This window comes from Oncorhynchus tshawytscha, linkage group LG01 (assembly GCF_018296145.1).
Source record: "Oncorhynchus tshawytscha isolate Ot180627B linkage group LG01, Otsh_v2.0, whole genome shotgun sequence".
NCBI classification, from domain to species: domain Eukaryota; kingdom Metazoa; phylum Chordata; class Actinopteri; order Salmoniformes; family Salmonidae; genus Oncorhynchus; species Oncorhynchus tshawytscha.
This window is the reverse complement of record NC_056429.1, coordinates 9860173-9885692: the sequence shown is the minus strand read 5'-3', so window position 1 is coordinate 9885692 and position 25520 is coordinate 9860173. Positions and strand designations below refer to the sequence as shown.

At 41.9% G+C, this 25520-nt stretch overlaps 3 protein-coding genes across 6 annotated transcripts; all 3 read left to right on the top strand.

Moving 5' to 3' along the window:
* Window positions 1-14: 14 nt before the first annotated feature.
* On the top strand, window positions 15-4147 carry LOC112218339 (kxDL motif-containing protein 1). Its single transcript, XM_024379045.2, has 5 exons — window positions 15-291; window positions 721-828; window positions 1290-1442; window positions 2870-2916; window positions 3516-4147. The coding sequence occupies exons 2-5, from the start codon at window positions 734-736 to the stop codon at window positions 3782-3784; spliced, it is 564 nt and encodes a 187-aa protein (XP_024234813.1). The 5' UTR covers window positions 15-291; window positions 721-733; the 3' UTR covers window positions 3785-4147.
* A 4540-nt stretch (window positions 4148-8687) lies between these two features.
* Window positions 8688-11610, top strand: LOC112218340 (zinc finger protein 16). 3 transcript variants are annotated; one of them, XM_024379049.2, is made up of 3 exons: window positions 8688-9144; window positions 9254-9843; window positions 10038-10172. In XM_024379049.2, the coding sequence occupies exons 1-3, from the start codon at window positions 8961-8963 to the stop codon at window positions 10038-10040; spliced, it is 777 nt and encodes a 258-aa protein (XP_024234817.1). In that variant the 5' UTR covers window positions 8688-8960; the 3' UTR covers window positions 10041-10172. The 3 variants fall into 3 exon arrangements, with proteins under 3 accessions (XP_024234817.1, XP_024234816.1, XP_024234815.1); XM_024379048.2 differs by having other exon boundaries at window positions 8688-9132; window positions 9254-11610; XM_024379047.2 differs by having other exon boundaries at window positions 9254-11610.
* A 5833-nt stretch (window positions 11611-17443) lies between these two features.
* Window positions 17444-21190, top strand: LOC112218342 (E3 ubiquitin/ISG15 ligase TRIM25). Of its 2 annotated transcripts, none has more exons than XM_042328328.1 (4): window positions 17444-18090; window positions 20006-20095; window positions 20204-20437; window positions 20542-21190. In XM_042328328.1, exons 1-4 carry the CDS (start codon window positions 17500-17502, stop codon window positions 20767-20769), a joined length of 1143 nt encoding a protein of 380 aa, XP_042184262.1. In that variant the 5' UTR covers window positions 17444-17499; the 3' UTR covers window positions 20770-21190. The 2 variants fall into 2 exon arrangements, with proteins under 2 accessions (XP_042184262.1, XP_024234819.1); XM_024379051.2 differs by having other exon boundaries at window positions 17445-18090; window positions 20000-20095.
* Window positions 21191-25520: the final 4330 nt, after the last annotated feature.

Sequence of the window (25520 nt, the reverse complement as noted above, 5' to 3'; positions counted from 1 at the left end):
ACAATTCGTAAATTCAACACCACAAATTAGATATTTAAACAAGCTTTTAGTTTTCCACCGGAAATGACTGACATGCATTTGCTGTCATGTGATAAACATTTTTCACAGCACTGAAGTGCGGCGAAGCGTTCGGTTTCCCCAAACTAAGAAATGTTTCTCTGCCACAGCCTGCTAAATTGCAGTTAGCTTCAGTTATGGAAGTGACTGGCAGTAGCTTAATGTAAACGTGTATATTTCCGTTCAAGTGTTGAAGAAAATTCACGGATATAACTAACGTGTTTGGAACCTGTCGTAAGTGTTATGTTAGCTAACGTAGCTTGTCTATGGTCTGTCTTTCTACTTAGGTAACGTTAGCTAGTATTCTGCACCAGCTAACGTTTTTTAAATGGATTTTTTTACCTTTAACTAGGCAAGTCCAGTTAAGAACACATTATTTACAAAGACAACCCACTGTTCCTAGGCTAACTGCCTTGTTCATGGGCAGAACGACAGATTTTTACATGGTTAGCTATCTGGCTCAACAAACATTTATTTCTAGATGACGCCTAAATGAGCCTTGCATCTTGCCAATGCCCATAGCATTTCTTGACCACAACAGGCTCATTTGTTAGCTATCTTGGTTTATTTGGTGATAAACGCATAGCTTAGCTAGCCTAGTTGTTTGACATTCATGTAATTAGCACTTGATGGTGTAGCATTTATTTTCCAATTGCTTTCCAGTATCACCAGCACCATGGAACCCACAGCCTCTGGAATGTTCTGTGACAGAATGCTCAGTATGGTAAACGCGGAGGATGTCAACGCCATCATCCAAGCCCAAAGGCACATGTGAGTGACAAGTCTGAACTACAGCACAGTCCACATTGTACATCTGCTGGATTTATTGATATTTCTCACACAGAGGGCAGACTCTGTCTGCAAGGGGGTCTTGATGGGTGGCCTTGCACTCACTGTGATTTGTTAGTCAAATACAACCCAACATTGGTTAGCAGTCAGTGTGGGTAGACTATGGCAAAATAGGCACAGCTTTGCCACAGCTCGATACAAATTTAACACCAGGGTAGCCTAGTGGTTAGAGCGTTGGACTAGTAACCGGAAGGTTGCAAGTTCAAACCCCTGAGCGGACGAGGTACAAATCTGTCGTTCTGCCCCTGAACAGGCAGTTAACCCACTGTTCCTAGGCCGTCATTGAAAATAAGAATTTGTTCTTAACTGACTTGCCTAGTTAAATAAAGGTAAATAAAACATTTAAGCCTATTTATCTCGCTCATTATTTGCTCCTCTTCCAGGCTGGACCGCTTTGAGAAGACCAATGAGATGCTAATCAACTTCAACGGGCTGTCCAACGTGCGGCTGCTGCAGATGAACGAACACTTCCTGCTTCACACGCGCACCCTGGTGGAGATGAAGAAAGACTTGGACAGCATCTTTAGGAGAATCAGGTGAAGGACCTGGTCTAATACTAGGCAACCCCCATTGTCTTCCCACAGATGTCCTCATTCTACGTAAGATAATGGACTACCTATAGCCCCGGCCTCTAGCATCACAATTCTCTACAAAAATAACCCCAAGCCTTACCCCCTAAACATTTCTATAGATCTGAAAACAGGTTTAGACATTTTTGCAAAGGTATTACAAAAAAAACATTCAAACCCTTTACTCAGTGTAACAGTATAACTTTAGACCGTCCCCTCGCCCATACCCGGGCGCAAACCAGGGACCCTCTGCACACATCAACAACAGTCACCCACGAAGCATCGTTACCCATCGCTCCACAAAAGCTGCGGCCCTTGCAGAGCAAGGGGAACCACTACTTCAAGGTCTCAGAGCAAGTGACGTCACCGATTGAAATGCTATTTAGCGCGCACCGCTAACTAAGCTAGCCGTTTCACATCCGTTACATCAGTACTTTGTTGAAGCACCTTTGGCAGCGATTACAGCCTCAAGTCTTCTTACGCATGAAACTACAAGCTTGGCACACCTGTATTTGGGAAGTTTCTATCCTATGACGTAGGGATGGTGTCAGGTTTCCTCCAGACGTGATGCTTGGCATTCAGGCCAAAGATTTCAATCTTGGTTTCATCAGACTGAGAATCTTGTTTCATGGTCAGAGTCCTTTGGGTGCCTTTTGGCAAACTCAAAGCGGGTTGTCATGTGCCTTTTAACTGAGGAGTGGCTTCCGTCTGGTCACTACCATAAAGGCCTGATTGGTGGAGTGCTGCAGAGATTGTTCTCCTTTTGGAAGGTTCTCCAATCTTCACTGAGGAACTCTGACATGCACTGTCAACTGTGGGACCTAATATAGGCAGGTGTGTGCCTTTCCAAATAATTTCCAATCAATAGAATTTACCACAGGTGGACTCCAAGTTGTAGAAACATCTCAAGGATGATCAACGGAAACAGGATGCACCTGTTTCTATTTACTTAGGTAAATAAGGTTTTTCTGTTTTATTTTTTAAATTGCATAAATATCTCACCTGTTTTCGCTTTGTCATTATGGGGTATGTAGATTGGTGAGGGGCAAAAAAAATGTAAGCCATTTTAGAATAAGGCTGTAACATAACAATATGTGGGAAAAGTCAAGGGCTCTGAATCCAAATGCACTGTACATGAAGTTCCAAGGATAAGGGGCAAGGGGTTATTTAACAAACCCTTGGCTTATTGGATTATCTATACTCTTAGTGGATTGTAGATTTCCTCTAAGCGAACTTTATACCGACTACGAATGGGAACTTTCAGTCAATCACTCTCCAAGTCCAATTTTTACACTCACTCATGGGAGTAGTCACACAATTATTGCTCTAACCTTGGTTTCCTTCTGTAATGAGAACATAATCCATTTATTCATGGTTCTATTTTGTCCACGCAGGACGTTAAAGGGCAAGATCGCCAAGCAGTACCCAGAGGCCTTCAGCAGTGAGTTTGACAGTTTACAGTCATGACAGCAACATTGGCTGACAAACAAATGTTGTTTACTGTAAATAGTTGCTAATCATACATTTTTCACTTTTTTGTTGTGTTGCGGGCTTAACAAGATGAGACAACATTATGTAAACGCAACAATGGAGTGTCTTTTTGCACTTAATTCTACATACTAAAGAGCCCTTTAGTTAGCGCTACACATCACTTTGTCAAGTAACTGAATTCAATGTTTCAATTCAATCTACTTTTATTTATGTATTTTTTTTAAAAATTGAACCTTTATTTAACTAGGCAAGTCCGTTAAGTACAAATTCTTATTTACAATGATGGCGTACCAAAAGGCCTCCTACGGGGACAGGGGCTGCAATTAAAAAGAAAGTATAGGACAAAACACACATGACCAGAGACACCACAGTAAGTCCTTCTCAGTGCCTCTCTGAGGGTACATCTTGATAGTGTTAAGTTTCCTTCCCTCTATCTGAAATTATGGGAATGAAATTGGACAGGTTATGTTTTTTTTTTTTACAATGAGTGTAGATGGAGGCCACTTTAGACTGAGACTCACCCTGAGACTCTCTCCCTCTTCCCCATAGACGTCCACGAGTCGCCTATCCTGGAGGAGGACGACGACGAGTTTGATCTCATCCCGCCCAGCGTTGCCGCGACGATCACCACTGCTATGTCGGAGCAGAGCACAGAGTCATGTGACACGAGCCCCGACGTCATTTCCCCAACCGTGAGCCGGTGTTCCGAAGACCTCTCCCAGGAGCAGGCCGACACGCCTACCTCTGACCCAGCCCTGCCTAGCCCTGAGATGGGCGTGCTGAGGGATGAGGGTCCGGACTCGGTGCCTGCAGAGTAGAGCCTTCGTAACCCAGGCCTAGAGCTCTACTTAGTACCTGCGGAGTAGAGCCTTCGTAACCCAGACCTAGAGCTCTACTTAGTACCTGCGGAGTAGAGCCTTCGTAACCCAGACCTAGAGCTCTACTTAGTACCTGCAGAGTAGAGCCTTCGTAACCCAGACCTAGAGCTCTATTCAGTGCCTGTGGAGTAGAGCCTCTGTAACACAGGCCTAGGCCTTGGGTTGGCTCAGTAGCTGTAGATTAGATACTCCTATATACAAAAGTGTGTGGACACCCCTTCAAAGTAGTGAATTCGGCTATTTCAGCCCCACCCTTTGCTGACAGGTGTATAAAATCGAGCACACAGCCATGCAATCTCCATAGACAAACAGTGCCAGTAGAATGGCCTTACTGAAGAGCTCAGTGACTTTCAACATGGCATCGTCATAGGATGCCACCTTTCTAAGTCAGTTCATAAAATGTCTGCCCTGCTCAAGCTTTCCCGGTCAACTGTAAGTGCTCTTATTGTGAAGTGGGAACGTCTATGAGCAACAAAGGCTCAGTTGCAAAGTGGTAGTCCACACAAGCTTACAGAATGGGACCGCCGAGTGCTGAAGCACGTAGCGCTTAAAAATAGTTGAAACACTCACTACTGAGTTCCAAATTGCCTCTGGAAGCAACGTCGGTACAAGAACTGTTCGTTGGGCACTTCATGAAATGGGTTTCCATGGCCGCGCAGCCGCACACAAACCTAAGATCACCATGCGCAATGCCAAGCGTCGGCTGGAGTGGTGTAAAGCTCGCCACCATTGGTCTCTGGATAAGGAGAAATGCGTTCTCTGGAGTGATGAATCACGCTTCATATCTTGTAGTCTGACGGAAGAATCTGGGTTTGCCGGATGCCAGGAGAACGCTACCTGCCCCAATGCATAATGCCAACTGTAAAGTTTGATGGAGGAGGAATAATGGTCTGGGGCTGTTTTTCATGGTTCGGGCCAGGCCCCTTAGATCCAGTGAAGGGAAATCTTAACACTACAGCATACAATGACATTCTAGACGATTCTGTGCTTCCGACTTTGTGGCAACAGTTTTGGAAAGGCCCTTTCCTGTTTCAACATGACAATGCCCCATTGTGCACAAAGCAAGGTCCATGCTGAAATTATTTGTCAAGATTGGTGTGGAAGAACTTGACTGGCCTGCTCAGAGCCCTGACTTCAACCTCATCGAACACCTTGGGATGAATTGGAACCCCAACTGCGAGCCAGTTCTAATCGCCAAACATCAATGCTCGACCTCACTAATGCGCTTGTGGCTGAATGGAAGCAAATTCCCTCAGCAACGTACATCATCTAGTGGAAAGTTTTCCCAGAAGAGTGAATGCTGTTCTTGTAGCAAAGGGAGGCCCAACACCATATTAATGCCCATGATTTTGTGACAATAAGGTGTCCACATACTTTTGGTAATTTAGTGTAGAAACCCCAAGCTGCAGCAGAAGGTCAACGTGATTGATTCGCTTTTGAGTTTTGACCCGCTATCTGGCTAGTCAAGTCTGACTGCTGTTCACCTGTAACCGCCAAGACTCTTAGAGTACAACGTACATCCCTTTTTGAAGATATGCTTGTCCAGCACTCTCCCCTAAGCATTGAAGAAGATACTTGAATTGGTGTTGTTTTGAAGAACTGAATCCTTTACTGCTGACCCAGGAGGACTGCCCCCCCCAGTTATTCATTGTTTGTGTACACAGGAGAGTCTCTCTCTATCATTATTTGTTTAGCTTGGAAATATTGTACTCCTTTAATGAGGTGGTGAACTCTGGGCATGGGCAAGCCTATTGGAAGGCAGCATTTTAATCCATGGTTACTTCCTGCCAAAATATGTTTTTGTTTTTGAGTAATTTACATACCTCATGTGGTTTACCCTACTGAAACATTACACCACAAATAGACTTTGTTTTTAAACATGTCAAATGTGAGTTGCTCCGTAGAAGAGTTCATTCAGTATTATTGTTCTCCATTGTTTCTCAGATATGCTATTTAATTTTGTTGGGATAACTTGAGCTCAAGTACTAGGCTACATTGTTAATCTGTAAATGATCTCTCGATTTAAGTGGCTAGCTGAAGCTCTTTAAGTGTTTATCAGTATCAAATCGGGAAATGTTGTGTATTTACTTGAATTGCTGGAGTATATGAATTGGTTTGTTTAACAGTTAAATTATTAAAATATGACAACTCAAGCTTTTTGATGTACTTTGTATTCCACCACTCTGACATGCATCTGGCACTCGAGAATACTAGACTAGCATCTCCAAGCCCATGCTCAGCTATGACTGACATCATTACATGATTTTACAACTAATTCAAATATTACAACTACATTGATTTACATAGAAATAATGTCTCAAAGATATCAAACACACAGCTCATTACTATATGCTAAACAAGTTATCACCTTGTGGGTTTTCATACAGTAGATGTAACTTTTATTTGAGACCAATGCACATTTGAATCTAATCTTATGGACCTTAGTTTCCACATTCCCATCTGCTCTATTTGTACCTGGGTTTAGCATTTGTGCACCTTGTTGTAAAAAGCTTCCTGAGGACCATGTGTAAACCAGGCCAGGTGTGTCATCAAAATATTGTGAAATCGTCAAATAATTAAAATGGGTGCAAACTACAATGTAGTGTGCTGGGTCTCTTCATCTTTTATTGTTCTCCACAGGTCATGCACCAGTTGAACATTCGCCATGACAACCAAAATGAAGACTGCGCAAGAGCTTGAAAGCGTCAATTCATGTCTTCTATTGGGGAATCTCCGATACACATTTTTTGTTGTTGAACCCATCAGAAAGTACAGTAAAAGGAAGTTGAGCTAAATCCAAAATACAATGAGGAAGGAAATGGATTGCCTGTCACTGTTTGACATGAGGCAGGAAAGTGGCATTGAAATGATTTGCCCAGTTGATGTAAAAATGTGCATATTGCAAATGATTTCGGCACTAACTCTGGACCATCTCAAAGATAATACAAGAGTTTGGCAAATAAAAGGCTATGGCCCAAAAAGCCCCAAAAAATGACAGATGCATAAGATTTTTACCTGTCCCAAAGTTAAGGGAGTTTCACAGGGCTCAAAGGAAACAATGGAAAATTGGTACATAAGCGATGACAGTTGGAAAAAATGTCTTTATTTGAAGGGCAAATTAGTCTAAAACTACTGTTGCGGAGCAACCTGAGAAAGGCATACCTACAGTTTAAAGATGCATTCCCTGACAGTAAGCCAACCTTTTTTAAGGTTTGAAGAACCAAGGGATTGTGTTGCTAAAGTGGTGTTCACAATATTGGTTACTTTGTACTTATGTGTCCTCAGGTGTCTAGAGGATCAGAGACAATCCTATACATTTTTTTGTTATTACGTCTATGAGCTTGATTCCAATATTCACTATGAGGGAAAAGTAGACCGAATAACATGTTAAGTGTCTCAATACAGAACTCGGACAGTGTTGCATTTAAAACTGGGCCAGTGTCTATACAGGTCCACATCTTCCAATGTTAAATTAACACTGCTGACGCTGTTATACTTTGTCAGTGTTAGGCAATTAACACCTGACATAGAATTTTTCACACTAGGAAGTGCAATGTTTGATTAAGGATATTACAATAATATTTGTATGTATTTTATGCCACATGCTCTTATGTACATATTTACAAAGACTTTAGCACTGGCAGCAAACAAGTTCAAACTTTAACATAACTGTATACCACTTAAACATGTACTTCCACTCACAGATGGCCAAAAACATGGTTATTTGTTAGTGAGAGGGACATGGGTGTTGAATGAATTAATTTTATCGGTACTGTGGATCTTACAAAATCAGTTTCTAGGCATACATTATAATTAAAATTAAATTCCTTAGGACAATGCATTATTAAAGGCCTTACTTTGATGGCCAAGTTTTACCCTAACACAGTGTTAGGAACCTCCTGGTTTACAGGCCACATCAGGCATGCAAGTCACATTTTGATGGCTTGCAAAGTGGTCTGTAATTCCTATTGGAATCCAGACAGAGGTAGGATATCCAACAGTTTGAATTGTATTCACCTTCAACCTGCATTCAGAATGACTGTCAGGGTTAAGAACATTGTGAGGAGACTACCTACACCATTTCAGTAACGGGTGCAATAAATTGAACTAACTGATTGGATTAGTTCAGATTTTTTATTTTTTTATCTTTGTGTAGCATAAGATTAATCCATCAATAAATGTACATGCAAAAACACAGATATTAAAAACAAAAATGTCTCCCTGCAGTTGAGCATGCTGGGAAATCTGATAATGATGGGTGTGGTTTTGGTGGGACTATTTTACTCTCCACAGAGTAACACTGACACAATCACACTCAACATTGGGGTTATTTTACACCACTGAGTGTTCATTTAACACTTACAGTCTCAATGTAACACCTGAATCCACACTGAAAAATCAACACTAGGTAACACTGGCCAATTTGTTGTGCTCTGATGGTTTTGAACGATTATGAAACATTGGAGACATTGAAATGTTTGGCAGTTATCTAATCACCAATTCATACAATGTGTTACACATCTAAAGTACTATAAAGGCCAAACAGGCTGAATTTAAATAAGGCTCTTGTAGTTGATAGCATTATCACTGAACCATTTTTTAAATACATTTTTTCAAATGCTCTTAATCTATTGTTAATGATGTACTTTCATTGTTTTGTTTTATTGTTTATGTTTCTCAACGAATCAAGGAGGATGTGTTTTGTCAGTGTAACTCAATTTCAACAGGTTCCACCTTTGATAAGCCAAACCTTTGCCACACTCCACTCCAGCAGGTGGCGATAGAGAAATATATTTACTCGTTTACGACAAGAGCGCAAATGATTTATTGTCAACGGATGTCTTTGTCGCTGATTCTGCACATGATGAAAACGACGGTTTCCCACTAGATATTACAGCCACAAAGGCATCATTGGCTACAAAATGTTCTTTTTGGTAATCATTTAAGGGAAGGGTTACACTTAAAATAAGTTTTTAATAACATAAATTGTAGAAATAGCGGAGTTTAGCAACAATTATGACTTTGTGACTGTGTTAATCATTCATCAGCGGTGTTACATTAGTGACGAAAACAACCCGGACGTTAGCTAGCAACTCGCGTTATCTAACAAGTAAAAATGTCTAACATACAGTTGTTGAGGGTTTTTCTCAACGAGAGATTAACATATGCTGCCGAGGAGATATTCGGGGTCGTTGAAAAAACTATAGTAGAGTATCAGGAGGAAGTTGTCCGTCTACAAAGGCTGCTCGACATAGTTCTTCAACCTGAGATAAAGCTACGCAGGGCAGGTGTGTTACTCGGTACGTTTGTCTAACTTACTAAATCATAATGTTATTGGACAAAAGGAGCAATGCCAAAGTGAGTCAGCATTGAGTTAACAGTTTCTTCCTTTCGCTTCTCTTCCTCCAGACCTCTCTCTCTCCGTCTCTGAAGTGGAGGTCCCCCCTGATCAGCAAGAGTGGAACACCAGTCTGAGGCAGGAGGACCCACAGCCCACACAGATCAAAGAGGAACCGAATGAAATCGGGACCAGTCGGGACGAAGAGCAGCTTCAAGGGCTTGAGGCAGATACCATAGACTCCACTTTCACTCCCGCCTATGTGAAAAGTGACTGTGATGAGTACCCAACTCACCCCTCACATCTCTATCAAACCCAAAAGGAAGAAAACGGGGAGAGAGACACTCTACCCAGTACTACATCTGAACTGATCAAAACACAACTTGACCGAGAGAACTATGTAGAATCAGAACCAACCAGTGTCTCTCAGACATTCTCTGAAGCAAATCCAGACTGTTTTGCAGCTCAGAGTGAAAACAGTAAAAGTGTCAGTGGCATGGAGAAGGGAGGACCTGCGAGAGGTTTTAAGCCAGTCAAATCAAAGAGAAAACATATGGTAAAAGGGCAAAACTCCTGTATCACTACTATGGGCAGCACATCCACACAGTTGTCCCATCTGAAATCACACAGGCAAAGTTTTGCTTCTCCCTGTTGTTGCAAGGTGTGTGGCAAGTTTTTTAATTACATGAGTACATTAATTAGACATGTTAAAACCCATACAGGGGATAAAGATCATCAATGTGGTATCTGTGGGAAAGGTATGGAGTCCTCAGAAAGTAAGAAAGATCACCTCCAAACTCACATTGCAGCTAATGTTTCTTGCCATGTTTGTAGTAAATATTTTTCCTGTAACAGTAAACTGACAGAGCACATGAGGATCCACACAGGGGAGAAACCATATCGCTGCTGTGATTGTGGCCAAGGATTCAGCACAAGCGGTGGTCTGAAAAGACACACGCGGAGACACTCGGGAGAACAACTGTATCACCCTGATTGTGGCAAAGAATTCGGCACCAGCGGTGATCTGAAAAAACACACTAGAATTTACACAGGATTATCCATATCGCTGCCCTGATTGTGGCAAAGGATTCCAATAGGTTTTGGCTCCAGCAAATACCTTCTCAGGACACACACGCTGTGAGACATATGAGCTGAGACAGGATGTCGAATCCTGACAGAGAGCTAGCTAACATTACTAGCTAAAGCTAGCTAGCGAGTGTTGCCACCTAGTGTAGCCAATTTATACTCCGCAACTTCTCCCAACTTTTACCACTACGATACTAACACACTTAACATGACGCCCTGGACCAGAGCTACTGACATGTAGCCAGCTAGCTAACGTTAGCCACACATTTGTAACCTATATTAATTAAATTCATATCACACGAATTGGAGGGACCGATACAAATTCATACATAGAAATGTAACGTCATACAAAACGGAGGGACACAAGAAAACGTTTACTATGTTACGACTGGAGTTCAGACTGCATACCGTGAGATGCAAAAATACCATCTCCGACAGGCAGCTTCAGACCGCATAATCTGCAGCTGGATGCTTCTCAAGGATTCAGCATTGCTGGTAATCTTTCAATGCACATGAAGGTTCGCACAGGAGAGAAAATACAAAAGTATTCAGTACTGGCATCAATCTGAAAGTGGACATGAGGACTCATAGAAGCACTATAGGTGCAATGATTGCAGAGTTTTTAAAATGTTTATTATAGAACTCCTACAAAGTTACATTAACAATGGTCACAAGATGGAGGAAACATGATAATGTGGTGTTTGGGGAAAGTCCTTAGACAGAACATTTAGAGGTGCATTCTAACAGACAGAGAGAGACACTACCCAGGACTACAACTGAAATTATCAAAACACAACCTGACGGAGAGGACTATAGAAAATCAGAACCAACCAGTGTCTCTCAGCCATTTTCTGAAGCAAATCCAGACTATTTTGCAGCTCAGAGTGAAATCAGTGAAAGTGTCAGTGGCATGGAGAATGCAATAGGTAGATACTCCTCAGGACAATACTCTTGGATGAATAATAAATGACTGAATTACCAGTGGTGTAAAATAACTAAGTTAAATTACTTCAAATTACTATTTAAGGAGTTTTGGGGGGTATCTTTACTTTACTACTTATAATTTTTCAACTTTTACTCCACTACAATCCTTTAAAAAAATAATGTGTTTTTATGCCATACATTTTCCCTGACACCCAAAAGCACTCGTTACATTTTGAATGCTAAGCAGGAAAACAAAAGGTTCCTATTCACGCGCTGATCAAAATAGCATCCTTGGTCATCTCTACTGCCTCTGATCTGGTGGACTCACAAAACACAAATTATTTGTTTGTAAATTGTCTGTTGCAGTGTGAGTGTTGGAGTGTGCCCCTGGCTAACCGTAAATAAAAAATATATAATGGTACCGTCTGGTTTGCTATATATAAGGAATTTAAACAGTTTTTTAAAATTTTTAACTTTTGATACTTGTATATTTGAGCAATTATATTTACTTTTTATACATAAGTATATTTAAAGCCAAATACTTTTAGACTTTTACTCAAGCAGTCTTTTACTGGGTGACTCACTTTTATTTGAGTAATTTTCTATTACGGTATCTTTTCTTTTACTCAAGTATGACAATTGGATACTTTTCCCACCACTGTGAGTTACTGCTTGAACCTAAGAACTCCCCATCGCCGTCTATCAGAGAGCAGGTAGTGGATTTCTGAGCTACAGGAGTCTCTGCTCATTAGTTATGAATGACACTAAGCCATTTGAACCCACCTCCTCCATTTATACATAAAACATGTTTGTTTTAAAGGTTTACATTTTGCCAATATGTTAAACTGTCACATATCTGTTTTGATGTTTCTAAAGTAGTGTTAACCATATTGGTTAAGAGACAATGAGACAATCCTATACACACCGATTTATCATATCTATGGGCTTGATGTCAGTTTCCACTTCATGAGGGAAAGTACATTTTTATTGTATTTTTTACGTGTTTTGACCAGCAATTGGCTACTCACATCTCTAACTCAATAATCAAGTTTGCTGATGACACAACAGTGGTAGGCCTGACTACCAACAATGACGAGACAGCCTACAGGGAGGAGGTAAGAGCCCTGGCGGAGTGGTTCTAGGAAAATAACCTCTTCCTCATTGTTAACAAAATGAAGGAGCTGATCATGGACTATAGGACACAGCAGAGAGAGCAGGCCCCCATCCACATCGACTGGGCCACAGTGGAGAGAGTCAAAAGCTTCAAGTTCCTTGGCGTATACATCACTAGACCTGAAATGGTCCCTCCACACCGACACTGGTGAAGAAGGCGCAACAGCCGGGCTTGGCCCCTGAAACCCTCACAAACTTCTACATATTACACCATCGAGAGCATTCTGTCGGGCTGTCTCACCGTCTTGTTCTCCAGCGGGTGGTGCGGTCAGCCCAACCTATCACCGGGGGCGCACTGACTGCCCTCCAGGACATCTACAGCACCCGGTGTTACAGGAAGGCCAAAAAGATCATCAAAGACCTCAGCCACCCAAGCCACGGCCTGTTCACCCTCCTACCATCTAGTAGGCGGAGACAGTACAGGTGCATCAAAGCTGGGACAGAGAGAATGAAAAACAGCTTCTATCTTCAGAATGTTAACCAGCCATCACTAGCCGGCGTCTGCCCGGTACCCTGACCTGCACCTTAGACACTGTCACTGGCTGGCTACCACCCAGTACTCTACCCTGCACCTTAGAGACTGCTGCCCTAGGTACATAGACTCATTGGACACTGGCCACATTAATGTTTGCATAATGTTTATGGTTCTGAAATGGTTTCTGTTGTTAGATACAGATAACATTAGCAATTCTGCAACATTATTCTGTTGACATTTAATTTGATCTCTGAGAAATTAATCTAACTGATTACTTACTTTGATATTTACATACTGTATTCTCAACATACTGTAGCTCATCTCATATAACTACAGCCGTACATACTGTATTCTCAACATACTGTAGTTCATTCTATATAACTACTGCTGTACATACTGTATTCTCAACATACTGTAGCTCATCTCATATAACTACTGCTGTACATACTGTTTTCTCAACATACTGTAGCTCATACTATATAACTACTGCTGTACATACTGTATTCTCCACATACTGTAGCTCATTATATATAACTACTGCTGTACATACTGTATTCTCCACATACTATAGTACTTTCTATATAACTACTGCTGTACATACTGTATTCTCAACATACGTTAGCTCATCCTATTGCTCATCCTATATATTGGGCTCCCGGGTGGCACAGTGGTCTAAGGCACTGCATCTTAGTGCAAGAGGCATCGTTACAGTCCCTGGTTTGAATCCAGGCTGTGTCACATCCGGCCGTGATTGGGAGTCTCATAGGGCGGCGCACAATTGGCCCATTGTCGTCCGGGGTAGGCCGTCATTGTAAATTAGAATGAGCTCTTAACTGACTTGCCTAGTTAAATAAAGGTCAAATAAAACATTCTGATATTTCTTCTTCTACATTTTTGGGGCTGATTGGACGTACTGCCAAATTCTCTAAAACGACGTGGGGTGTTATTTGTGCATTAGTATTGTACTGTTAGACATTTACTGCTGGAGCTAGAAGCACAATCATTTACTGTACTGCTGGAGCTAGAAACACAAGCATTTACTGTACTGCTGGAGCTAGAAACACAAGCATTTACTGCTAGAGCTAGAAACACAAGCATTTACTGTACTGCTAGAGCTAGAAACACAAACACAAGCATTTACTGTACTGAAACACAATCATTTAGAGCTAGAAGCACAAGAAACACAATCATTTATTTACTGAAACACAATCATTTACTGTACTGCTAGAAGAAACACAAGCATTTACTGCTAGAGCTAGAAGAAACACAAGCATTTACTGTACTGCTAGAGCTAGAAGCACAAGCATTTACTGCACTGCTAGAGCTAGAAACACAAGCATTTACTGCTAGAGCTAGAAACACAAGCATTTACTGCTAGAGCTAGAAGCACAAGCATTTACTGCTAGAGCTAGAAGCACACGCATTTACTGTACTGCTAGAGCTAGAAGCACAAGCATTTACTGCTAGAGCTAGAAGCACAAGCATTTACTGCTAGAGCTAGAAGCACAAGCATTTACTGCTAGAGCTAGAAGCACAAGCATTTACTGCTAGAGCTAGAAGCACAAGCATTTACTGCTAGAGCTAGAAGCACAAGCATTTACTGCTAGAGCTAGAAGCACACGCATTTACTGTACTGCTAGAGCTAGAAGCACAAGCATTTACTGCACTGCTGGAGCTAGAAACACAAGCATTTACTGCTAGAGCTAGAAACACAAGCATTTACTGTACTGCTAGAGCTAGAAACACAAGCATTTACTGCTGGAGCTAGAAACACAAGCATTTACTGCTGGAGCTAGAAACACAATCATTTACTGCTGGAGCTAGAAACACAAGCATTTACTGCTGGAGCTAGAAACACAAGCATTTACTGCTGGAGCTAGAAACACAAGCATTTACTGCTGGAGCTAGAAACACAAGACTGCTGGAGCTAGAAACACAAGCATTTAGCTGTACTGCTGGAGCTAGAAACACAAGCATTTACTGCTGGAGCATTTAGAAACACAAGCATTTACTGCTGGAGCTAGAAACACAAGCATTTACTGCTGGAGCTAGAAACACAATTTACATTTACTGCTGGAGCTAGAAACACAATCATTTACTGCTGGAGCTAGAAACACAATCATTTACTGCTGGAGCTAGAAACACAAGCATTTACTGCTGGAGCTAGAAACACAAGCATTTACTGCTGGAGCTAGAAACACAAGCATTTACTGCTGGAGCTAGAAACACAATCATTTACTGCGCCTGTTTTAACGATCTGCTAATCGATGTATGAGACATAAACTTTGATTTGATTTAGACAATTGGTATGACAGGCTCAGGTAGCCTCATTCAGGTGAATGAACCCCCCGAAACATTTTTTTTTATTCAGAGATCGTACATTTTATCTACTAACTTTCCCAGAATAAATGTTGCTGACATGTTTCTTATCTAAATACATGGCTCTGCCTGCACTTTCCTCTGACAGTCTTCATTACACAGTTATGAAACATCGGAGACATCGACATGTTTGACAGTTATCTGATCAACAATCCATACAGCGTTCTGTGCATCTAAAGATCAATGAAGGCCCATCAAGCTGCATTTCACTGAGTTTCTCACATTGATAATGATTATGACTGTAATAGTTTTATATCATGTTCTCCTGTATTGTTGACTCTGTTTCACATTGGTATGATTATGACTGTAATAGTGTTATATGCTCTCCTGTATTGTTGACTCTATATGATTCTGAAGGAATCAAGGAGGATGTGTTTTACCAGGAGGATTTTTCAACGGGTGCCCTCTCATCTGATAAGCCCAACTGACCCGGTCGCAGGCCACTCCATAAGGCAAAAAGCCTCCTTTTGAAGGTTGGACATATTTCTGCTCCAAAGCAGACTGCCATTGACACATCATACCCCACCGCAGGCCCAGCAAGGTGGGAGTGCCTGCAGCATTTTATCTCAGCCTCATGGAAAAATGTGTAGAACATCATGAAACTAACTATAAAATGGCACATTTTTCTCTTTGCCCCATGGCAAAATCTGTAGAATAGTAGGAAGTTTACTGTTTTCCCCAAGAAAATCCTAAATTCAAATATGAAAGGGGGTCCTTGCTCAGACCTAGTCGGGAGCCACTGCTGACTGCTCCATTCAACTGTCCTTAGACTCTGATACAAACAAATATTTTTAGGACAAGTGTGGATTTGTGTCAATTTTGAATCACAGGATTGCAGTGGAAAATCAAGCACTGTCTGTTGTGTGCAATTCCTGTCCCAGGGCCTAACATATCCTGATAACACTGTCGTCAGATGTTTTTCAAATGTTTGATCTCTATCCAGTTTAACAATGTATTTAGTCTATGTTGTGTCAATAGCTCTCCTGCCACCACCACCACACCCTGCCTCTCCACCTCCACAACCACTCAGCTATGACCACAACTACAACATCAGATAAGACACAAGCAGAGATGGTGGCTGAAGATGAGAAATAGTGCTGGACAGAGATGTCTTCATTGAGAAACTAATCCATCAGAACAAAGAGACATGGGTACTGAGTGATGATGGAAAAAAGAGACATGGGTACTGAGTGATGATGGAACAAAGAGACATGGGTACTGAGTGATGATGCAACAAAGAGACATGGGTACTGAGTGATGATGCAACAAAGAGACATGGGTACTGAGTGATGATGGAACAAAGAGACATGGGTACTGAGTGATGATGCAACAAAGAGACATGGGTACTGAGTGATGATGGAACAAAGAGACATGGGTACTGAGTGATGATGCAACAAAGAGACATGGGTACTGAGTGATGATGCAACAAAGAGACATGGGTACTGAGTTATGATGGAACAAAGAGACATGGGTACTGAGTGATGATGGAACAAAGAGACATGGGTACTGAGTGATGATGGAACAAAGAGACATGGGTACTGAGTGATGATGGAACAAAGAGACATGGGTACTGAGTGATGATGGAACAAAGAGACATGGGTACTGAGTGATGATGCAACAAAGAGACATGGGTACTGAGTGATGATGGAACAAAGAGACATGGGTACTGAGTGATGATGGAACAAAGTTAAACATGTGCCTCAGTTGAATAGAAAACTAAAACTATATAAAGGAGGCTGCTGGGGGATGACGGCTCATAACAATGTCTGGAATGGAGTAAATGGAATGGTATCAAACACTTGGAAACCATGTATTTGATGAGTTAAATTACCATTCCATTAAATCCATTCCAGCCATTACTATGAACCTGTCCTCCCCAATTAAGGTGATACAAACCTCCTGTGGTACTGAGTGATGATGGAACAATGTAAAACATGTGCCTCAGTTTAATAGAACACGAAAACTATATAAAAGTGGTGTTGTGTGGGAGGGGGGTGCAACCCAAGACAGTCATAACACACTATAACATTACTGTACATTATTACATACATTCCTGTATATCACTGTATGTTATTGTTCATGGCTGTGTTGTGTAAATGTTGTCCAAAGACCTTCACTACATATGCCCTCTGCTGGCCAGACTGTCTGATATCCCAGTTCAGATAAAGAACCAGGCAGAAAGCCCAGATTCAAGGGAAGCCACTCCTACTGCTCAGAACTAACCGTTAAACCGGGAAACGAAACCTCTGTGAATCTGCTGCTCAGTCTGGGTGTTTCACAATGGCAGAAGCACATTTTGAAGATATGGATTTGATGACCTGTTCAATCTGTCTGGATCTAATGAAGGATCCGGTGACTACTGCCTGTGGACACAGTTACTGTATGGACTGTATTATAGAACACTGGGATCAGGATGATCTGAAAGGTTTCTACAGCTGTCCACAGTGCAGAGAGACCTTTATCCCACAGCCTGTTCTGAACAGGAGCACTGTGCTGGCTGAAGTGGTGGAGAAACTGAAGAACAGAGGACTCCAGGCTGCTCCCCCTCCTGCTCACTGTTATGCTGGACCTTTAGATGTGGGGTGTGACAGCTGCATTGGGAGAAAACTCAAAGCTTTCAAGTCTTGTCTGATGTGTCTGGCCTCTTACTGTGAGACTCACCTCAAACTTCACAATGACCTCAACCGAGGAAAAAAACACAAGTTGATTGATGCCACTGGACAACTCCAGGAGAAGATCTGCTCTCATCATGACAAACTGCTGGAGGTTTACTGTCGTACCGATCAGCAGTGTATCTGTCTGCTGTGTGTGATGGATGAACATAAAGGCCATGATACAGTGTCAGCTGCAGCAGAGAGGACTGAGAAACAGGTCAGATGGGAACAGTCAAATAGCACACAATGCATTTAAAGATGTGTTCATCTCTTTCAGCCTGGCATCCAGACTAGTGAGTGAAAATAGGTGTAAGAAGAATAGAGAGAATCACAAGTAGTTCGTGTGGCAAAACTTTTGTATGTAAAGTATTTTTTGTTTAAAAATATATGTCTAATCTGATAGGTTGGCGAGAGATTTCAAGGGTGGGGAGAGAGCCAGAGAGGGGTGGACATGGAGGGGGCTTGGCTTGAATCGCTGAACACAATGACATGATGTGAATAAGAACGTGCTTGGGTTATTAATAGCATCATAACTTCACTGAATTACAGAATGATATACTAGACATTAGAAATCATGTAGGAACAAAAAATAACATGATTACCCACACACACATAGTATTACATTACTGAAAATTATTATGCACCATATATTGCTGTATTTTACATAATAGATCATCAACGTGGGGCTATGCGATCTATGGAAAATAATTAACGAAGTGGAAGGTGTGCTATGGTAATGGATGTGAAACGGCTAGCTTAGTTAGCGGTGGCTTTTGTGGCGCGATGGGTAACGATGCTTCGTGGGTGACTGTTGTTGATGTGTGCAGAAGGTCCCTGGTTCGCGCCCGGGTATGGGCGAGGGGACGGTCTAAAGTTATACTGTTTACACTAACCAATGTTCCCTCTAAACTGCGCGCTTGCGCGGCCGCGCTCCTCCTCCAGGATAATACATACCTGGCTAGCTTAGTAAGAGATGCAAGAGACTGAGCGTCACTGAATTCCGCCCCATTAGTTTGCACTATGTAGATCAACATTTATTCTGTGATCGAATCAACATTATATCATGGAGGACATGATACATCCCCTTTTCAATGCAACAAACCAAAACAAATCTAACTTTGCAAGATTGAGTCTGCTTTTCAGATCAGTCCAGGTCAGATCAGAGCGCAGGAAGCTCGTGTGCACATTTATTGAAAGTATTTGCTAGTTAGCGAGTTATTAGGCCAGTTATAGATAGCTATAGGTCAGCAGTGGAGAGTTACTGCTTCCTACAGCAGCACAAAATGTATAGGTTACATTTCAAGCTACCTTTATAAAGCCAATCAGGTAGAAAGATTATGTCAAAATTAAAGGGGCAGTGTTGTAGTTTGATACAGGCTTGAATATGTAAATATGCCAATTAGCAGAGGGGTAGCCTACATGGTCTAATTCTCTGTGTGGTGATAATAATTCATTTTATTTTGTACCCCTGTTTCTTGCATCATAGAACACAATACAATGGTATTTACAGTCACCTATTTGGCCCACGGTGTTACAGACCAAGTAAAGCATCATTATCTAATGTCAAGCCTTTCATAATGTAAAACCATTTCATGCAATGTAGACCTGCATTGAACACCACATATGTTATGGGATTTGCTCCATTGGTTTTGTTAGTAGGCTTACATTATGCTCAGATAGCCAGAATATATTGGCTACTGTCTAAAACTGTAAGGGTACAGCCTCAGTGTTCACTGTAAATGCGCGCCGGACGTTGCACAAAATTCTCACAATGTTCAAGTTTCTGCTCACAAGACTTAACATTTGCTCTGTGCCCCAAAACATGTGATGCAACATTGATGCAAACCTTTCATGGAATTGCATTAATAACAGTTCTGTTCCAGAACACTACAGATCGCTTTCGTTCCCGGTTCTGTTTCCGATCCTCTAAAAATGACTTATTTTCCGGTTTTCAGTTCTGTTCCCTGAAACGTTCCTTCAGAACTGAAAGTGAACGTGGTTTCAACATCAGGGAAAGATGCTTTTTCAACCCTTTTTATGCCATTTTGCTTTCTGGGTACCTTGTCAGATGCACAGTAGCCTACCTGATAGTTAGTGATTTATTGGTCTGATAATCTTCTCTGCAGAAGCAGATGGGGGAAAACAGTCTGAAATCCATGCTGAGAATCCAGGAGAGAGAGAAGGAGATGCAGGAGCTGAGACAGGCTGTGGACTCTCTGAAGGTGAGTGATGGGACCAATACTTTAATAATATTCAGGCTGTCTGGGGTCCTGATGAGAGATAAGTTAATAGGGAGGATGAAATGTCCCCTCTCACCTCTGTCCTAACAGCGCTCTGCACAAGAGGAATTGTCTGACAGTGAGAGGACCTTAACTGAGCTGATCCTCTTCATTGAGAGAAGGCGCTCTGAGGTGAACAAGCTGATCAGAGCCCAGGAGGAGGCTGAAGTGAGTCGAGCTAAAAGGCGACTGCAGCAACTGGAACAGGAAGTGGCTGAGTTGAAGAGGAGAGATACTGAACTAAAGCAGCTTTCACACACAGAGGATAACATCCATTTCCTCCAGGTGACACTAACTTAAATGTCGCAAAGAAATTGCTGTCTCTAGACATTCTTTCCCTGTGGAATGTGTTTGAAATCAAATAACCTTTGTCTTTCTCAACATCATAGAGTTTCCAGTCTCTCTGTGTTACTCCTGGATCTGAGGCCATACCCAGCATCAGTATCACATTTGAACAAGCGAAGAAATATGTCTCTGACCTGAAAGAGATCTGCAAGGTGGAAATGGACAGGATATCCAGGAAAGATGTGTTTAAATCAAATAATATGATTATAATATTTGTTTTTATTATTGTCTTGTTTCTAATGTTTTTTGGGAGAGGGGGGGGCGGGGGATGAATCAGCTTTAATATTGCAGATAGATTGTGACTTATATCAGCGTAATTGTCTGCATCATTTCCAATACCCCATATATATATTTTGAAAACCTCATCTTAAATATATTTTCCTTTTTTATTAATTTCCCCAAACCCTACCACCAGTCCCCTAACTGGAGGAAACTAATGGACAGAATACTTAGGCTTCCACTTCCAGCTTATACATAATACATACATTTCACGGACACTGTATTTGACATTAGTTATCTTTTGTTTGTTTTTACTCCCATCCCTCAGCTACCCTCAACCTCTCCTATCTACCTCTGAAGACCATCCAGTTTTGATTTCTATTTGCCATATACATTTCTCATATTCTGAACCTTTCTAATCTCACAGTTTCTACAGATTGTAAATATTAAAGATAAACACCTTTGCTAAGAGTATTATTATATTATTGATCGATTGACTGTGACTTTTCAACAACCAGAAGCATGAATATGTTAGTACAGCACACACTACACAAGCAATGCTCACGTTGAGTGGACGCACACATCACTCATTAACTTGACTAGGCAATCTCTTCTCCCATATGACCAGTTGGAAACGTCTAAGTGGGATCCTTAGGACCTCCAACTCTGACGTCACCCCAATGAAGCTTACATTTTAAACGGTTAAAGGAACAGGTTAAGGTTAGGGTTAAGTTAAGGGTTAGGTTTAGGGTTTAGTGTAGGGACATCCAAAGGATACCATTTAGCATCAACCATGCCAAATTGCGCATTTCCCACTCACTTTTAGAAACTCAAATGGGGTGCGTTCAGTTCAATTAAACGCTTGCTTTGTTGCGTAACGGCTTGTACTGAATGACACGTTTCCCAAAAACGCTCTTCAATGTTCTGCTCCGTTTGGTGGGTGTGGCAGGGTGTGGCATGAAGCAACAAGTGGTGTATTTAAAGGAAAGCGGCCATGCTGACTGCATTCCCTAAATCACAACCCAACCCCTTGCAATTTTTCAACTGGTCGTTCAGAACAGCACCGTTTCCATTTAATTGAAAGATGCATTACATTTTATTTGTGCTGAATGCAGCCCTGATGCCTAAGGGAAGGGCGCCAGAGGTGATTGGCCAACATATAGGTGCAGAGATTGGCTGACTGACTTGTCAATAATATATTCTTAAAGGCACAGGGCCTTTTTCCTCTTCCTGGACTGGTTCCTGCTGACATTGGATCCCAACACAGCACATCAACTCCTGTGTCTGTCTGAGGGGAACCAAAAGGTGACCAGGAGTGATAAGATTCAGCCTTATCTCAACCATCAACATATATTCAGCCCCTGGAAACAGGTTTTGTGTGGAGAGTGTCTGTCTGGAGCTACTGGGAGGAAGAGCGGATCGGGTTGAGGTTGATTTAGCCATCTCAGATAAAGCCATCAGCAGGAGAGGAAGTGGTAATGACTGTTGGTTTGGAGGTAATGACCAGTCCTAGGGGTTGTACTGTTCTGCATCTACATGCTGTTTCTACCACAGTAGTAAAGAGACAGATATCCCTGCCATCTGCTCAGACTGTAGGAGTGTACCTGGACCACAGCGCTCCTACCGACAGTGAATCACGTGGACGTGGAACGTTATAATGGGGAAAACCAGTGACCTAAGCGACTTTGAGTGTGGTCTGATCGTCGGTGCCAGCCTCGCGGCATCCAGTATCTCAGAAACGGCCGCCCTCCTGGGCTTTTCACGCATGACGCTGTCTAGGGTTTACCGACAATGGTGCGACAAACCAAAAAGCATCAAGTCAGCGGCAGTTCTGTGGGCGAAACAGCTCGTTGATGAGAGGTCGAAGGAAAATGGCAAGAATCATGCAAGCAAAAAAGGTGGGCCATCAACGGACAAATAACGTCTCAGTACAACAGTGGGGTGCAGAACAGCATCTCGGACCACAGAACTTGTCGATCCTTGTCACGGTTGGGCTATTGCAGCAGACGACCACATCGGGTTCCATCCTGTCAGATAAAACAACAAGAAGTGGCTCCATCCCGGTTTCTGTTGCATCGTGCTGATTGTAGAGTCAGGATTTGGCCTAAGCAGCGTGAGTCCATAGACCCGTCCTGCCTGGATTCAACGGTGCAGTCTGTTGACGGTGGAGTACTGGCCCAGGAGTAGATGTGTGTACCTAATAAACTGGCCACCCAATGACAACATTGGTAGCAGAAGTCTGATAGTACTATGGTTTGATAAGAGTGTCTACTAAATATACTAAATATAAATGTACATGTAAAAATGTTCATAAGTACTTTAATGAGGAAAAATGTACTTGATACGATTGTGAGAGGTTGATGTCTCACCTAGAACAGCTGTCTTAAAGTAAATGCACAAATTTTAAGTCTCTGGATAAGTGTCTATTAAATGACTAAAACATAAATGTGAAAGTGAACAATTGCAGATTAGTATTATTCTAATGAGCTCCGCCCCAAAACAAGATCATATGCAAATAGTCTGGGTAGCAACCTGAACACCCCCCTCTTCTCCGCTGCTGCTACTCTCTGTTATTATCTAGGCATAGTCACTTTAATAACTCTACATACATGTACATATTACCTCAATTACCTCAACACTGGTGTCCCCTGTATATAGCCCCGTTATTGTTATTTACTGCTGCTCTTTAATCATTTGTTTTTCTTATCTCTTACTTTTTTGTTTGTTGGTATTTTCTTAAAACTGCGTTGTTGGTTAAGGGCTTGCAAGTAAGCATTTCAGCTGCTGGTCATTCTGAAATAACCTCTGTCTCGAGTTCCCTCCTCTAGTCTTTAAACGGTCAGGCTGATACATGAGTCAGTCCGGCCCTGGTAGATACAACAACTAAAAGTCCTAATATAATACAGTTTCTTCCCAACCAGATTATTCTCCCTCCTTGGCCTTTTTCTTATTTTTCTTCTTCTTGAATGATTTCCCTGTTGTATTCGGCAACTGTGACAAATAACATTTGATTTGAAGATCAATGATAATACCCAGTGTGCATTGCAGTTCATTTTGGGATGTTCATTTTCACATATACGTGTTGGTCATTTAGCAGACACTCTCATCCAGAGGGACTTGTTCAACTAAGGTAGATAAACATTATATCAGTCATTGCAAGAAAACGTTTTTGTAATTGCTACTGAGAATGTTGTTCATTTTGATAAATTGATCTTTATGGTATTTAGTCATTATGTTTTGTAGTTATTGACCATCACCATCTGCAGCATCCTACTGTCTGAGTGAAATAAGTTGTGGTTGGAGGACTACACAACATATTATAGTGGGAGGACTACACAACATGTCATAGTGGGAGGACTACACAACATGTCATAGTGGGAGGACTACACAACACCCCTGACAGAGTGGGCCTACCGTTCCACCCCAGACAGAGTGTGTCTACCTTTCCACCGCAGACAGAGTGTGTCTACCTTTCCACCGCAGACAGAGTGGGCCTACCTTTACACCCCAGACAGAGTGGGCCTACCTTTACACCCCAGACAGAGTGGTCCTACCTTTACACCCCAGACAGAGTGGTCCTACCTTTACACCCCAGACTGAGTGGGCCTACCTTTACACCCCAGACAGAGTGGGCCTACCTTTACACCCCAGACAGAGTGGGCCTACCTTTACACCCCAGACAGTGTGGTCCTACCTTTCCACCCCAGACAGTGTGGTCCTACCTTTCCACCCCAGACAGAGTGGTCCTACCTTTCCACCCCAGACAGAGTGGGCCTACCTTTCCACCCCAGACAGAGTGGGCCTACCTTTCCACCCCAGCCAGAGTGGGCCTACCTTTCCACCGCAGACAGAGTGGGCCTACATTTACACCTCAGACAGAGTGGGCCTACCTTTACACCCCAGACTGAGTGGTCATAACAACACAGTAAAATGTAAGCTTTAACTGATGGCTACTCTTATTCCGTGGCTTAACCCAACTAGAGATGGTCACAAGTGTTTTCCTAAAAGCTGACTGGGTTTAAACATCTTCTATTTTACAGAAAATAAATAGCTCAATCAATTGATAGCGACAGAATTAGATTGCAATAGAAGGTTGTATCTCAGCCAATGAATGTCATAGAATCCAAACAAAGATATCCCCATATTCATTCAGTCTCACAACTTTCCTGGGTATTTAACAGTTCATTCATGGCATAAAGCATTGTGGACCAAAGCGCTGTTATAGATGACATTACAGTGCATTCGGATGTTATTCAGACCCCTTGACTTTTTACACATTTGGCTACATTACAGCCTTGCTCTAAAATGGATTAAATAAAAATGTTCCTCATCAATCTACACACAATACCACATAATGACAGAGCGAAAACAGGATTTGGAAATTTGTGCAAATGTATTAAAATAAAAAAAATACTTCCTTTACTTACAATTTCATTCCCTTTGCAATGAGACTCGAAATTGAGCTCAAGTGCATCCTGTTTCCATTGATCATTCTGGAGATGTTTCTACAACTTGATACAACTTGATTGAAGTCCACCTTTGGTAAATTCATTTGATTGGTCATGATTTAGAAAGGCACACACCTGTCTATTTAGGAACCCCTCGGCAACATCCGCTGAAATGGCAGAGCGCGAAATTCAAAAAAAAAAAATATTTTTTAAATATTTCACTTTCATACATTCACAAGTGCAATACACCAAATTAAAGCTTAACTTCTTGTTAATCTAGCCACCGTGTCTGATTTCAAAAAGGCTTTACAGTGAAAGCACACCATATGATTATGTTGGGTCAGTGCCTAGTCACA